This window comes from Barbus barbus, assembly GCF_936440315.1.
Source record: "Barbus barbus genome assembly, chromosome: 31".
Lineage (NCBI taxonomy): Eukaryota > Metazoa > Chordata > Actinopteri > Cypriniformes > Cyprinidae > Barbus > Barbus barbus.
Window position 1 is genome coordinate 6,531,446 of NC_136759.1, and position 16,270 is coordinate 6,547,715.

Genomic DNA, 16,270 nt, shown 5'->3' on the forward strand with positions numbered 1-16,270 from the left:
ACAATCTCTTCTACACACAGTGAGACTATGTATAGTGAGCCATATGGCGCCATTAAAGTGCTTTTTGTCCATTTTGAAGACGGACAGAAGACGTCTTAATGGCTTAAAAGGTCTGCCATTTTATAGGACCACATTAATTCGTTTAGCAAATGCTTTTAACCAAAGTGAGTTACAAATACGAGCAAGGCCTCTAGATGGCGCTATCTGCGCTGCTTTTAAACACTCAAAAAGAAAGATAAACTATATTATGAATAGAATGTGGCAAATCAAATTTGCATTTCAGGCTTAAAGCACCAATGTTAAACTGCAGAACTAATTATCTGCTCTCCTCTTCATTTTTGGTGGCTGTTGTCATAAGTATTTATTTTTATTTATTATGTTAATAAACAATAATAATTATGGTTCTATTTTGGGTCGCCATGGAAGACTTTTTTATTTGAAAGCTGATATTCAAAATAGTTTTCTACAGAAGCAAAGTTCCCTTTGTGAATCATCACTCCACCCCACTCTCTCTTTCATTTAAGTGAAGGGGAAACAACCAGCAATTGTTCATGCAAAGACGTTGTTGGGAGCTTTGCTAACACACTTGCAGGAAGGACAGACAGAAAGGACTAAAAATGGGTAAGAATATTTATCTATGCAATATTCCTATTAGCTTTTTTTTTTTTAAACTATATTGTACATATACCAAATTTGTGTTTTACTGAGACCGATATGATGCCCTATTAAAATAACCGGGTGAAGTGATATTTTTGCTGTAATGCTGTATTTTTTTTAAATGAGATGCGTCTTTTGATTCCTCCACCCCTTTGATTGTGTTTCTTTATCTCGACCTTTTCTGAATGGTTCAGTTGATAAAGATTAAGCAGCATTAGGCTACCACTGGACAGAAATCTAAAAATCATCTCATCATCTGTCCCTGTTGTTGTTACCCAGTGTGAAACCCTATTTTAAGATAAAATGACAAACAAAATATATAAGTAAAAATTGTGCATTAATTTTTGTGACTTCAGTAACATGCTTAGTGTGTGCCATACTGGTTAAAAAGCTGTGGTCATACAGGATGTGACTTTTTGCAACTGTCTTAATGTAAAAATGATTTGCTTAAATGCAAAACTGGCTACAAGCAGTACTGAGCTCAGAACAACAATACAATATTGTACATGTGTTACAGCCTTGCCTGTTTAATGGCTAGTGTTTTGTGGTCTTATGGTGCATGTGAATTGTGCAACAAGATTTTGCTGACATTATTTTTAATTTAACAGCTGCAGACAGCAAAAAAAGTATTAGTTGAGTTAAAAGTACTCTCATTTATTCTTATGGTTTAAGAAAAAGTTAAATTTTGCGTTTTAAAATTATTTACAATATACACTATGTATTTTATAGATAAGACAGAGCATAGGAAATGATGCCCCCTGGTGTAATAATGAGTAAATCTTTGTATTATAACCTCTCAATTAGCAAACATCTGATCACCATCATTTTGATAATGAAAATTAGATGATTAAACATGAGTTTATCTTGAGCATGATTTACAATGAGTAATGTGTAAAAGTGCAACTTTGGAACTGCAACTTTTTAATCCCACAATTCAGGCATTTGTTCTTGCAATTCTGAATTTATATCACACAATTCTGACTTTTTCCCTCAATATATTGACAGAATTGTGAGATGTTATATATTGAGAATTATGAGATACAAACAACTCACTATTTTGAGGGAAAAAAAGAAAAGATAGAACTGTGAAATAAAAAAATGTAGATAAATTCATTAGATTTCAATTGCATTATTTTTTTTTCACAGCAGGAAAAAAAAACTAAAACAGAATTACAATAAATAAACTCAGAATTTCATGTTCATATCTTGCAGTTCTGAATTTTTATCTCACTATTCTGTTTACATCTATAAGAAAAACAAGTCCAATTTGTGAGATTAAAAAGTTGCCAGTATTTATTATTAGATGGCAGAAACGGGCCTCCATGGTTAACCACAGAATCACTGAGTCAGTGATTTGAACTTGTGAACTATATCAACTGCATTTTTGAACAAATCATTCTAGTCGACTCAATTTTCAATTCAAAACTCAAAAGGAAAGAATCAGAAATGTTCATTCTGTCATAAACCATTGTCTTTCTCTTTTCTTTGTGTAGCGACCAACAGTGTGGGGCAGTTGACCAACTCAACGCAGATAGTCTTATCAGAGATTGAAATCTTCAATATATTCATATACTTCGTCGTCTTTGCTCTGGGTATTGTTGGAAACGGGCTCGTCATATTTGTGACTGGCTACAAAATGAAGACGACCGTCAACTCCATTTGGTTTCTGAACTTGGCGATTGCAGACTTCGTCTTCATCTTAATCATCATCCTCTACATTGTGACTGCCTTTAACAAGGTTTGGCTCTTTGGTGACTTCATGTGCAAGTTTGTCTCTTTCGTGACGGTGCTAAACATGTTTGCCAGCATTTTTTTGCTCACGGCTATCAGTCTGGATCGATGCCTGTGCACCTGGGTGATTGTTTGGGCTCAAAACAAACGAACTCTGGTCAAAGCCAGGATCATCTGTTCACTCATGTGGGTTTTATCCATTGGCTGCAGCATCCCGTTTGTTTTGTGCCGCTCAGGAGAGAATAATCAATGCACCTATGTTTGCTCTATAAACATCTTAAAGTCTCTGTTCATATACAGGTTTATAGTGGGCTTTCTCATCCCCTTCCTGATCATTGCATCTTCATACATTGCTATCGGAGTGCGAGCCAAACGTCTCAAAAGAGGAAAGAAGCTTAAGCCTTTCCGGGTCATTATATCTGTGATCCTGGCCTTTTTCATATGCTGGTTTCCTTTTCATGTTCAACAGCTGTCTTACATAGTTGCAAAGATAAATGAGTGGAGTTACGTTGAAAACTTATTCAATCAAATAGGACCATTTGTTAACTGCCTGGTTCATCTCAACAGCTGTCTGAACCCCATTCTCTATGTGTTCATGTGTGAGGAGTTTAAGAAGAAGCTTAAACAGTCTCTGCTGCTTGTGCTGGAGACGGCTTTTGCAGAAGAACATCTGTCTTTCCGAACATCTCGCCCTTCCACATGTTCACGCCTCTCAGAATCACAAGGTCTCAAGCAGACAAACGAAACGATCATCTCATCGTGCGGCAGCAGCCAGGACAACAATATGTGCTTTTAGAAAATCAATCTCTGAGATATTCATTCCTTATGTTTGATTGAAGTGGTCAGATAAATCACATTAACAAGCTCTCAACATCGCTGCCTTGATGTCTGCCATCTCATGTCAGAGGTTCAAAGCCAATTTGTGTTAAAGACAATTTGAAGTTTTAAACGTTGCAATTTATGTTTCTTCAGCATATCAAACTTATAAAAAAAAGACTTTTCATTGTTGACCTTCACATGCCCCCGTTTTTCATTGGCTGGACAAGCTGATAGCCCCGCCTCAAACTCACACCATTGGTCGGGTTAGTGTTGCTGCTTCTAGTTGGGTTGAAAATGATATGTGTTGTTTATGCTTTTTGTGTAAAACCTACAAATGATTTATTTTGTACCTGTCTTTGTTTATTAAAGTGACTTTGTGGAAATATTTTAACACTGAAAACAGATATGTTACTGTTTTATATATCCTTTTCGTTGACTTCTTTTACACAACCTTTCAGCCACAATGTAATACTGTCAATTTAATGCTCATATCTATTTTGCAATGTTTATTCAATCACCAAAAACTGAAGATAATCTGTTTGAAACATTCTGTCTGTAGTCTTCCTTGGTTTTTTATAAATACTTTTTTTATGCTATTTCTGTCTGACTTTATTTCTAGGCATAAAACACAGTCACCGCATTCTATCCATCCATCCATCCATCCCCACATGATCACATTTCAGTGACTTATATATGAACTTAGAAACCTGGAATTAGTTTCCTTGTTCACGTTTACCAGCCCTGAGCCATAAGCACTATTACCAAGTCTGACATGTGTTTATGTAATAAAATCAACAATGCATTGAGCAGCTGGCATTACTGAAATACAATTCCTCTTATGGCGAATGCTACTGAAGCAGGTGTTGAAAGCAATGTGTGGAAGAAAACAGAAGCATAATGAAGGATGCTGTCTAGGTCAGTAAACATCAGGAACTGATTGAAATGTGAGATATTACAGATTTTAAATTATAATATATCTTGGGAACAAAATGTCACGTAGCATTTAATTTATATCAGGCAAGTCATTAGTGTCCACAGCTTGTTAGTTCGCTAGAAACATGAAATCTAGAAAAGAGCATTTCACAAAATGTTAGACTGCCATTTTATTTTACCTGTTAATGATGTCTTAATTATTTAACGTACATTTAAATAAATCTGTTATGAAACAATTTATGGCAGCCACTGTGTAAATGAACATATTTCAACAAAACAATTATAAATTTTATCATTTAAAAGTTCATTTAAAAACGGCATTATGTGCAATTTACATGTTTGCATACATGTGTGTTGATTATTCTATTTTAAAATAAAAAATAATTAAATTTAAGTTTAGGCACTATTGTTAATTGTATGTAAAAGGGCTTAATGTTGTTTAGAACATAAGCTGAGGTAGATTTTTATCCCTAAGAAAAATTGAATTAGAATTGAATTTATTGAAAGAAAGAGCAATGAGTTCAGTAAACCACAGTTTAATTTCAAAACGTGTTTAGTTTTTCCCTCCTGCTGTACTGAAACCAGGTACGTACCGAACCATCATGCCTGTGTTACACCCCAAATATGTATGTATGTTTGATTATATAGGATTACATTTTCTAGACTTTTCTAGATCTTCTTCATAAATATGACCCAAAACATCATCAGATTTTCAAAGTGACTTTTGACAAACTTCAGAAAGCAGTACTTATGCAATTGATTTCTGAGTTTCCTGTCAATGTGATAAGTCATCCTCTCTTACTCTTAAAAATATATTCAAGTAATATGGACCAGACCAGTTTCCAATCACCTAACAACCCAGAAAACTGGTAAGGTGTCGGTGACTGACCTTTTTTACTTCAAGCTCTTTTTAGTTTAAATGTTGAGCAGGTTTAACATTTCTTGCAATAGCTTCTTATTCATTTCCATTTTATTTTAGTTTTTATTAAGGGTTAGTTTAGTTAATTTCTTGCTGTTTTCCCTACTAAAATGACATAGCAGTTTCATTGAACAACATTGCGAAATATTCTTTAGCAATCATCCACATTTCTAATGAAATATCTAGATAAACACCAAATATGCATACTCGTCTTTATGTGTTTCTGTCACAGACTTTCAGTTATTTTGTCTTGGAGTCTTTTTTCATAAACTTCTAGTTTGTTTTCATAAGTTCCTATTGTCCTTTGTTCTAGTTTCCCACTACGTATTAGTTGTCATGGATATTCCTTTAATTATCACAGGTGTTTTGTTATTAGTTTCTTCATTTGCCCTGTATTTAAGTAGCTCTATTTCACCTTTCAGTTTTTGGTTGTTGTTCATTGGCTTTCATTTAGCTATTTGTTTTTTTCTTTTTACTCTAGACCAAACCGTAGCTCTATTTTTGGTGACTTTATGTGCATGTTGAATAGCCTGGTGACTGTGCTGAATATGTTTGCCAGCACTTTCCTGCTGACAGCGATCAGTCTGGACCGCTGCCTGTCCACCTGGGTGGTGGTGTGGGCCCGAACCGAACAACCCGTCCTGAAAGCGAGGATAATTTACCTGGAAAGACACTAAACTAAAACTCTTCCGCATTATCCTAGCAGTAATCCTGGCCTTCTTCTTCTGCTGGCTTTCCTTTTATATTTAACAATTCCTCAAAGTGTGGTTGATTGAAATGTATGATACAGACACATCAGATGACCAGACCAGTTTCCAGAATGTTTTCAACCAGATAGGGCTCTTTATAGTCAGTCTTACCTACTTGAACAGCTGCCTGAATCCCTTCTTGTACACGTTCATGTGTGAAGAGTTTCAGAAAAAGCTCAAGCAATCTTTGGTGATGGCAATCCCAATGCAAATCAAGTCAAGTCAAGTTGAGCTTTATTGTCATTCTGCTACATGTGTGGACATTTAGTGGAACGAAATGTTGTGTCTCGCAGGACCACGGTGCTACATACTAGTTAAACATAAGATAAACATACAACAATGCAATTATAAGAAAAACAATAGAGCATCTGACTATAGACAAAAATAGACCATCTGACTATACATATACTATAAATACTATAACTACTATACCTAGTTGCCTAGACATACACAAACTGAGACTGTACAAGAACTTTACATAAATACTGTACATGAAATCATGCAAAAGAGATATTTGCACATGAAATTGTGCAAAAAAAAAAATATATATATATATATATATTGAAAATTAAATTGTTGTGCAGATTAAAGAGATATTTTGTGGGAAGCAGCGCATAATGCAAAAAGATTTGTAGTGCAATGCTCAAGTAAACATTATTTTGTAGTGCAATGCTCAAGTACTCCGGTACCTTCTACCTGATGGTAGGAGCTGGAAGAGGTTGTGGGAGGGGTGGGTGGGGTCTTTCATGATGCTGGAGGCCTTGCTGGAGTATCGTGCAAGGAAAATGTCCAGGATGGAGGGGAGAGGGGCACCGATGATCTTTGCGGCAGTGTTCACTGTCCGTTGTAGGGTCTTGCGGTCAGCAGCACTGCAGTTTCCATACCAGACAGTGATGCAGGTGGTCAGCAAACTCTCAATGGTGCCCCTGTAGAAAGTGGTGAGGATGGGTGGCGGAAGACTTGCACTTTTCAGCCAGCGGAGAAAGTGGAGGCACTGTTGTCCCTTCTTGTTGAGTGACGTGACGTTGGTGGTCCAGGTGAGATCTTCTGTGATGTGCACCCCCAGGAATTTAGTGCTGCCGACTCTCTCCACGGTTGAGCCGTCGATAGTCAGTGGGGGATGGTCAACAGAGTTTCTCCTGAAGTCCATCACAACCTCTTTTGTCTTACATTGAGGGACAGGTTGTTAGCATTACACCATTTCGCCAGCTGTGCCACTTCCTCTCTGTAGAGCGTTTAATCGTTGTTGCTGATGACGCCTACCACAGTTGTGTCATCAGCAAACTTGATGTGTTTGGAGCTGGACTTGGCAGTGCAGTCGTAAGTCAGCAGCGTGAAGAGCAGCGGGCTGAGCACACAGCCTTGTGGGGCACCTGTGCTCAGTGTGGTAGTGCTGGAGGAGTTGCAGCCGACACGGACTGGCTGAGGTCTTGCAGTTAAAAAGTCCAGGATCCAATTACAGAGGGAGGTGTTATGGCCCAGCAAGTTTAGTTTGTGGATGAGCTGTTGTGGGATTATAGTGTTGAATGCTGAGCTGAAGTCGATGAACAGCATTCTTACATAAGAGTCTATTTGTTCCAGGTGAGTAAGAGCTAGGTGGAGAGTGGTGGATATTGCATCGTCCGTAGAACGGTTTGGACGGTATGCAAACTGGAATGGGTCCAGTGTGTTTGGGAGACTGGATTTGATGTGATGCATGACTAACCTCTCAAAGCACTTCATCATGACTGGGGTCAGTGCTATGACGATAGTCATTCAGACAGGACACAGGTGACTTATTTGGTACTGGAATTATGGAGGTGGATTTGAGACACGTGGGGACGACTGCCTGGCTCAGCAAGGTGTTGAAGATGTCTGTTAGGACATCCGTCAGCTGTGCAGCACAGTCTCTCAGTACACGTCCAGGTATGTTGTCAGGGCCCGCAGCCTTTCGTGGGTTAATGCGGGACAGGGTCTTCCTTACGTCGGCTGGAGAGAGACAGAGTACCTGGTCGTTTGGAGATGTGAGTAGTTTCTATGCAGGTGTGTCGTTCTGTATCTCAAATCGTGAGTAGAATTGGTTGAGTGCATCTGGTAAGGATGTGTCATCGTCACTGGCCTGTGGCGGGGGCTTGTAGTCAGTGATGGTCTTGCCACAGGTTGTCTTTACTGTCTGTGTGTCCGAGTGTCTTTACTGTCTGTGAAGTTGTTGTTGATTTTTTTAGCATATTGATGTTTTGCCTTCTTGACGCCATGAGACAGATTGGCTCTTGCTGTTTTGAGGGCTGCTTTGTCTCCTGATCTGAATGCTTCATCTCTGGTCTATAGCAGCCCACGAACCTCTGCTGTCATCCATGGCTTCTGGTTGGCACGTGTGGTAATGGTCTTGGTGACTGTTACATCATTTATGCACTTTTTGATGTAAGCAGTCACAGTTGTGTGGTTGTTGTAAGTGGCTGCCTCTTTAAACATGTTCCAGTCTGTGTCCTGGAAGCAGTCCTGCAGTGCTGAGGTGGCATTGTCTGGCCATACTGTGATCTGCTTTTGAACCGGTTTGGCGAGTTTGAGAAGTGGTCTGTATGTTGGTAGTAGCCTAACAGTGATGTGGTCCGAGTACCCGAGGTGGGGGAGGGGTTCAGCTTTGTAGATTCAAGATTCAAGATTTTTATTAAGTGCAATTATATAGAATACAAAAAAAAAACACTGAATGTACATAAATATTAAGAAAAAGAAAAGTAGAAAAAAATAAAAGAATAAAATAAAATAAAAGATAAAAAATATAAATATAAATGTGCAGGTCTGTATGTTTGTTGACTTAAATCGCAATATACGAAGGAATGTGCAAAAAGTTGTACAGGGTATTTACATAGCAGCAAAACGAGGTAGAAAAAAAATTATTAATAACTTATTGATATAGTGATATTTACATGGAGTCGTGAGATGTTATGACACAGAGTTAGAGTTTAGGAGCCTGATGGCCTGGGGGAAGAAGCTCCTCCTAAGTCTCTCAGTTTTTGCCATCAGGCTACGGAAGCGCTTACCAGATGGTAGCAAAGTGAATAGACGGTTACCAGGGTGATTAGAGTCCTTGATGATTTTGACAGCTCTACTTTTGCAGCGTTTGAGGTAGATGTCCTGCAGAGAGGGGAGAGCAGACCCTGAGATGCGCTCAGCTAAGCGCACAACTCTCTGTAGTGCTTTGCAGTCCTGATTGGAGCTGTTTCCATACCACACTGAGATGCACTGAGTCAATACACTTTCTATGGTGCCTGAATAGAAAGTTTTCAAGATTGCTGGTGAGACCCTGAATTTCCTCAGCTGTCGCAGGTGGTACAGTCTTTGCCTGGCTTTCTTAACCTGTGTTTGGATGTGTGTAGTCCAAGTCAGGTTCTCAGAGATGTTTACACCGAGGTACTTGAAGTTACTCACCCTCTCCACAGGGGTCCCACTGATCATAAGAGGAGTGTAGGGCTGCTGCGGTCTCTTCCTAAAGTCCATGATCAGCTCTTTAGTTTTTCTCACATTAAGAGATAGACAGTTATCCTGGCACCATGATGTGAGTCTCTCTATCTCATCCAAGTATTCGGTCTCATCATTGTTGGAAATGAGGCCCAGAACCACAGTATCATCAGCGAATTTGATAATAGATATGGAGCTGTGAGAGGACATGCAGTCATGTGTGTAGAGAGAGTAGAGCAGGGGACTCAGAACACAGCCCTGTGGGGCTCCTACATTCAGGGTGATGGAGTTTGAGGTGAACTGGCGAACTTTCACCACTTGAGGTCTGCCGGTGAGGAAGTCTTGAATCCAGTTGCAGAGTGAGGAGTTTAGGCCGAGGTCCGTGAGTTTAGAAGCTAGCTTGATGGGGACTATGGTATTGAAAGCTGAGCTATAGTCAATGAATAGCAGCCTTACATAATTCCCATTGTTTGGGAATGTTTCAAATAAAAAGGAAAAAAATAAATAAATAAATAAAATAAAACAATAAGTGCTATTGTGAGATATGGTCCTCACTGCAGAACACAAGATCCAGGGGGCGAGGTTGGATCCAGATCCAACTCCTCCCACCTTACATATACCTAAACCTACTTGTCTCCACTCCCTGAACCCTAAACCCATCCATCTCCACCCTGGATCTTTGTTCTGCAGTGAGGGGCTACTGCGGCTGCTGTGTGTCACATGACGATATATTGATATATATATAAAACCCTGCATTTGATGGTTATTGCAATAAAATGGCAATGTAGGCCTATTTCTGTATTTCAATGTACATTTTCCCATATACATATGTGCAACATTTAGTGCAAAATGAAAATGAAAATTCAATTATATAATTAAAATTTGCCATTTTCTACACTAGTTTTAATATGCAAATTAAAAACATATTTTAAAGCTTTATAAGTTGCCAAATTAAAATGTAGGCCTATTACCAAAATTGATTAGATATGTTTAACATGGCCAAGCAAAAACTGTAGCAAACTTATAATTTAAATGTTGTTTTTCCTAAATGCATTTAGACTTAGGGGTAGGACACTTGGGATTGCATTTTCGTCGTGATACCGCGTGATAATTGTAGCAAAATGCAGTGAGAATTTCAAAATGCATTCTGAGCCAAAGGTGCAGTAAAAGGTGCACAGCTGTCTCGGGAGCCTCGTGAGCGAGCACAGCTGTCTCGGGAGGAACGTGAGCGAGCACCGCTGTCTCGGGAGCCTCGTGAGCGAACACCTCTCTCTCGAGGGCTTCGTGAGCGAACACCATCGCCTCGGGAGGAACGTGAGCGAGCACAGCTGTCTCGGGAGGAACGTGAGCGAGCACAGCTGTCTCGGGAGGAACGTGAGCGAACACCGCTCTCTCGGGGGCTTCGTGAGCGAACATCGCTCTCTCGGGAGCCTCATGAGCGAACACCGCTCTCTCGGGGGCTTCGTGAGGGAGCACAGCTGTCTCCAGAGGAACTGGAGTAAAAGGGTACAGTAAAAGGGTAGCAAAAAGGTGATTTAAATGTCTTTTATCTTTCTTAAATGCATTGACATTTACGTATAGACTTGGTCAGCATAGCTGGGAACGCCCACAAAAACGTCATATCCGTTTATGCCGTGGGGGAAAACAAACCATTTGAATTAATGCGTGGAGAAATCGTTAGGGGCTTGATCTTTGCTTTTTCGATTTATTTTTGCTTGGTGCAATGCCGAAAAATGGCTGTGTGGCGTTCTGTACCTCTAATAAGTTAAAAAAAAACTATCTGAAGATTTATATACTACCAAATAAACAGACGGAGGTAGTAGGCCTACAATCTGAGCGGGTAGCACACAACATCAGAACTCCGACAGCAGTTACGGATATACAACCTATGAAATATATCAAGCTTAATATTCATATTTATATGCACTCCAGATAGGATTACTTACCCTGCAGCGACCTATATAGTTCGCCCCCCTGCGTCGCAACCCAGTTCTAATGGGGCTTACAGCAACCCTCCTTCACCTCAAATAACTGTTGCACCCTGATATTTTGTGATGTAAATGTCATAATCTATTAATCTATTACTATTTTATAGTAAAAGTAGACTAACCGTGTTTTTTTGGGGCGTTTTTATTACCAGTTGTAGCCTATAACCACAGTTTTCAAATACCATGGTTAAACTATAACAAAATTAGCATACATTACAGTTAGTGTAGCAAAACATGTTTAATTTGTTTTTACCATGGTTTTCCTATAGTAGGCTAACCATGTTTTTTGGTTGTAACCACGGTTAATTTTCGTTAGGGATGTTTTCATGTTATTTTATATCTTTTTATTTTATGGTGTGTATTTGTGAAAATGATTAGGCTATACGTTTAGCACACACCATATAATGCTGTGCATTTCAAGGCACTTCAGTAGACCTTTAAATTAAAGAATTTAATTAAAAAGAATTTTAACATTGACAAAATATAGGTAACATTAAAGGGGTCATAGGATGCGATTTCAAGTTTTCCTTTCTCTTTGCAGTGTTACAAGTTGATTTTGCATAGGTAAGATCCCTGAAGTTGCAAAGACTAAAGTCTCAAAACCAAAGAGATATTCTTTATCCAAGTTAAGACTCTGCGACGCCCCCCTAAAACAGCTAATTTAAACACGTCCCCACATGTCTACGTCACGATGTGGAAATATTTGTGTAAAAACATAGACAACCAAACAATGCAAATTTACACCATCAATATTGTAAAGAACTTAAACAGTATAAAAGTACACTCAGAAAAAAGAGAGAGCATTATATCCAAAATCAACTAAAAACTATTGAAGAATCCATAAATTCGAACAATTTCTGGGACAACTGGTATTACCTGCATAAAAAACATCATGAACAAGCAGCCATACACAATGGAGACACCTGGAAAAATCACTTTGAACAACTTCATAGTAAAATCAAAATGAACACAGAACAAACCCAAAAATATGAAAAAAATGATTCATATGTAACATACAATTGGTAAAAATCAAAACCCCATTACAGAAAATGAACTGATTAAAAAAATCCAGGCCCTAAAAAACAAAAAAGCAAGTGGACCAGATGGCATCCTCAACGAAATGCTCAAGAACACAGAGTACAAATTAAGATTGCCCCTACAAAAACTGTACAACTTAGTTCTGAGTGTTGGTCATTTCCCTGGAACCGAGGACTCATAACGCCCGTATTCAAGAGTGGAGACAAATCAGACCCAAACAATTACAGAGGCATCTGTGTGAGCAGTAATCTGGGGAAGCAGCTCTGCACCTCAGTCGTGGTATTGAGGGTGGAGAGAGCGCTGGACATTCACTCCCCCCACCTACAATTCCTGCCGGCCCGAGACTCGAACCCGCAACCTTCGGATTACAAGTCCGACTCTCTAACCATTAGGCCACGACTTCCTTACAGAGCACTATGTCCTCAGAAAAATTGGATTCTTACCTAATTATAGAACAACAGACCACATGTTCACCCTCCACACCCTGATCGACAAATATATTAACCAAAACAAAACCAAAATATTTGCTTGCTTTGTAGATTTCCAAAAGGTCTTTGATTCAATTTGTCACGAAGGTCTGCTGCCAAAACTTCTAGAATCAGGTATTGGAGGTAAAACATACAATATTATAAAAACAATGTATTCAAACAATCAATGCACAATTAAAATTGGAAATAAACGAACAGAATTCTTCCCTCAAGGACGGGGTGTGAGGCAGGGCTGCCTACTATCACCGACCCTCTTCAATATTTGCATTAATGAATTGGCAGAATTGCTGGAACAATCAGCAGCACCTGGCCTCAGACTACATGACTCCAACATAAAGTTCTTGCCGTTTGCAGATGATCTGGTTCTGCTGTCTCCAACAGAAGAGGGTATACAGCAGAATCTAGACAGCCTGCACAAATTCTGTCAGACCTGGGCCCTGACTATTAATCCTAACAAAACTATAACTAACATTTCAGAAAAGACCCAGACTTCAGGGAAAGAGATACAATTTCACCCTTGGTACGACCAAAATTGAATATGTCACAAACTATACATACCCCGGGCTGAAGATAAATGCAACTGGTAAGCTAAATTTGGCTGTGAATGAACTGAAAGAGAAAGCAAGAAGGGCCTTTTATGCCATCAAAAAATGTATCCAAATTGAAATACCAATTAGAATCTGGCTCAAAATATTCCAATCGGTCATAGAACCTATTGCATTATAAGGCAGTGAAGTGTGGGGTCCTCTCCTAAATCATGAATTTGAAAAATGGGACAAAAAAGAAGCCCTGCATGCTGAGTTCTGTAAGAGTATCCTCAGAGTACAGAGGAACACACCAAACAACGCATGCAGAGCAGGGCGTTACATTTCCGATGCAGCTTGTGGTGTTCGGCCAATCACAATGCACTGTGTCATTTGGCCAATCAGAGCAGACTGCGGTTGTCGGAAGGAGGGACTTTGTAGAAAACGAAGCGATTGAGAGAGGCGGGGCATAAAGGACCTACAATAATGTACAGTATTTGAAAAATAATGTGTTTTTTTGAACATTAAAGCATGTCAACATATTCTGTTACACCAAATACACAAAATAATGATCTTTAAAAAAGCATCATATGACCCCTTTAAGTCATTGTGGAATTGAAAATGCATTCCGAGCCGAGCACGCCCCCCTAGCTGTCAATCATTACATCAAGGCGGGACTCGGCAACAGGACGCACCACGATAGGTCAATATTCACAGTTAACCAAACGCTTTTCACCTACCTGAACATCTCTCACCGTTCACACTCGGATTGATGCACATAAGCAAACAGACACATATGCTTCCATAGTAACCGTCCAAAGATGTGGATGTTAAGTTATCATTTGTGTTCTTTCTGTGAACGGGACTTTACTTCGAATGAGCGGACTGATACGTGGAAATTGGGAATTAGATCGATATTGATATAGTAAAACAGATAACAAGATAGTCTACCCCACTAAACCACCAGTAAAATTGTCAATCTTTTCAAAAAGTATGCATCATTTGATAAGAAGCATCACCTCTTCAGGAACACTGGAGTTAACGTGCGAATGCCTCTACAATGTAGATTAACAACAAACCTAAAAAAATCAGTAAGAATGGATCTGCAACATTCCTTAAAGAACTCTTAATATTTAGCAATGAATTATGCTGTCTGTTAGTGTTTTGGCGGGGGAGGGGGGGGGGGGGGGTATTGTTACGGTTATGTGTTTTCTCAGTTTCCTGTTTGCCCTTATTTGGTTTTGTTCCGGTTCCTCTCATTAGTTCATTATTAGTTAATCATCATTAAGTCTGCTCACCTGTGTTCATCTCGTTTGCTCCTTTGTCTGTATCTCTTTATAAGAGAGAATATATATTATAATATTATATATATATATATAGAATTAGAATATCTTTAAAATATTACCAAAATCATTACATATAATTAGACCACACTATCGGGTGGCATGTTGGTCTTTGGAATCTTGATAGCCTATAGGGTTGCCTTAAAATATAGAATCGTCCCGTATTTTTTAAATTTTGTTGTATGCATTTGTAATTTAAATTGTATTTCTTTATTTTTAAAATGTGTATATGTAGTATTTATACATTTTTAGCTTTTAGTTTTGGATCTGTTTTAATACTACAATTGATTGCTTCTGTTGTCCTCATTTGTAAGTCGCTTTGGATAAAAGCGTCTGCTAAATGACTAAATATATATAAATATTTAAAGGTAAAATGATGCGTCCTGTATCAAATCAATACGGGGCACGATTTGTCCCGTGGGGTGGATTAGTGTAATGTGGGACACCTAAGCTTCATTGCCTTTATCTCTTTTACAACATTAAAGTGAACATGATTAGTGTTGAATTGAAGCAGGGGTGAAATCACTTGACTTTCTGGAAATTATGTCAGAAATGTGGCAGTACAAATCATCAAACAGGAAGTACCTCTTGTAAAGTTCACTCAAAGGTCAGTGACATGGGATTTTGACTAAATTAATGCTAAGGATACAAATCTGTTATAAATGATCAAATCTAAATGATCAAATTATATTTGTGATGTATTTGTACAACAAATTTTGCAATAATATTGTTAAAATGTGTTAAGAATATTTTCTGTTTAAAGAAATCTTTGTCGTCCCACATTAGAAAAGGATGTTTCAAAAGTGGGACAGCACGTTTTGACTAATGTGAAACAGTCAAATATTCTATGTTATAAAATTTATACAATGTGCATTAAGAAAGTTAAATGCCATACATGTAATTTTGTTAATTTTGGGGCTTATAATGCAGAAATATTATTTGTTTTAAGATTGAGATTAAAAATTTTAAGACTAGAGGACGATAAGACCATTAAAATTTGCTCAACACATGTTCCATATTCTTACCATGTGCAGAGAAGTTTAATAATTTTAAAGGCATTCCACGTTCCAAAGTTTGAATCTTTTTAAAATCATTTATGAAATTATTTTGCTATCTTTATTAAGTCCAATTTTATATTTTTGACTTTGTTACATCGTTATTAATATTGTTGCTGCCAGAAATCATTTTTTAAATAAATTTCTTTAAATAGTTTTTAAAGGTTTTAGATTTCTGTGTTATATAGTTGTATTTAACATTTCACATATGAACATATAGGCTACTAGTTTTTTAGACAAACTGATGAGGCCAGCAAACACACCGTAGGGCTACTAAATTAATTCAGCAAACATGGTTATATGCACATTTAATCAGGAGTTTTAAATGTGAAGTTTGCTTTGTAAAAATGTAACTATTTCTAACACAAAACATAGTGTCCCAGATTTGAGCACGTACTGTCCCACATTAGAAAATCCACAAACTCTAAAGGAGCACTAAAATGTGTGCCATCCCCCTTTAAGTACAATACCTGACAAATTTATTGGGGATTTCAAAATTTAAAACATCTAGAGCTCAAATCTGCCCTTTGAACACAAGACTCTCCAGATATAGGGCTGAATGGGAAAGTTATCAATGGGTCTGTCCAG

The 16,270-nt window shown here is 38.2% G+C and overlaps 1 protein-coding gene across 1 annotated transcript; it reads left to right on the forward strand.

Annotated features, from left to right (window-relative positions):
• The first annotated feature begins 491 nt into the window (after window positions 1-491).
• On the forward strand, window positions 492-3,802 carry LOC306851043 (C3a anaphylatoxin chemotactic receptor-like). The gene is made up of 2 exons (XM_079387090.1): window positions 492-621; window positions 2,151-3,802. Exons 1-2 carry the CDS (start codon window positions 618-620, stop codon window positions 3,182-3,184), a joined length of 1,038 nt encoding a protein of 345 aa, XP_079243216.1. The 5' UTR covers window positions 492-617; the 3' UTR covers window positions 3,185-3,802.
• The last annotated feature ends 12,468 nt before the right edge of the window (window positions 3,803-16,270 follow it).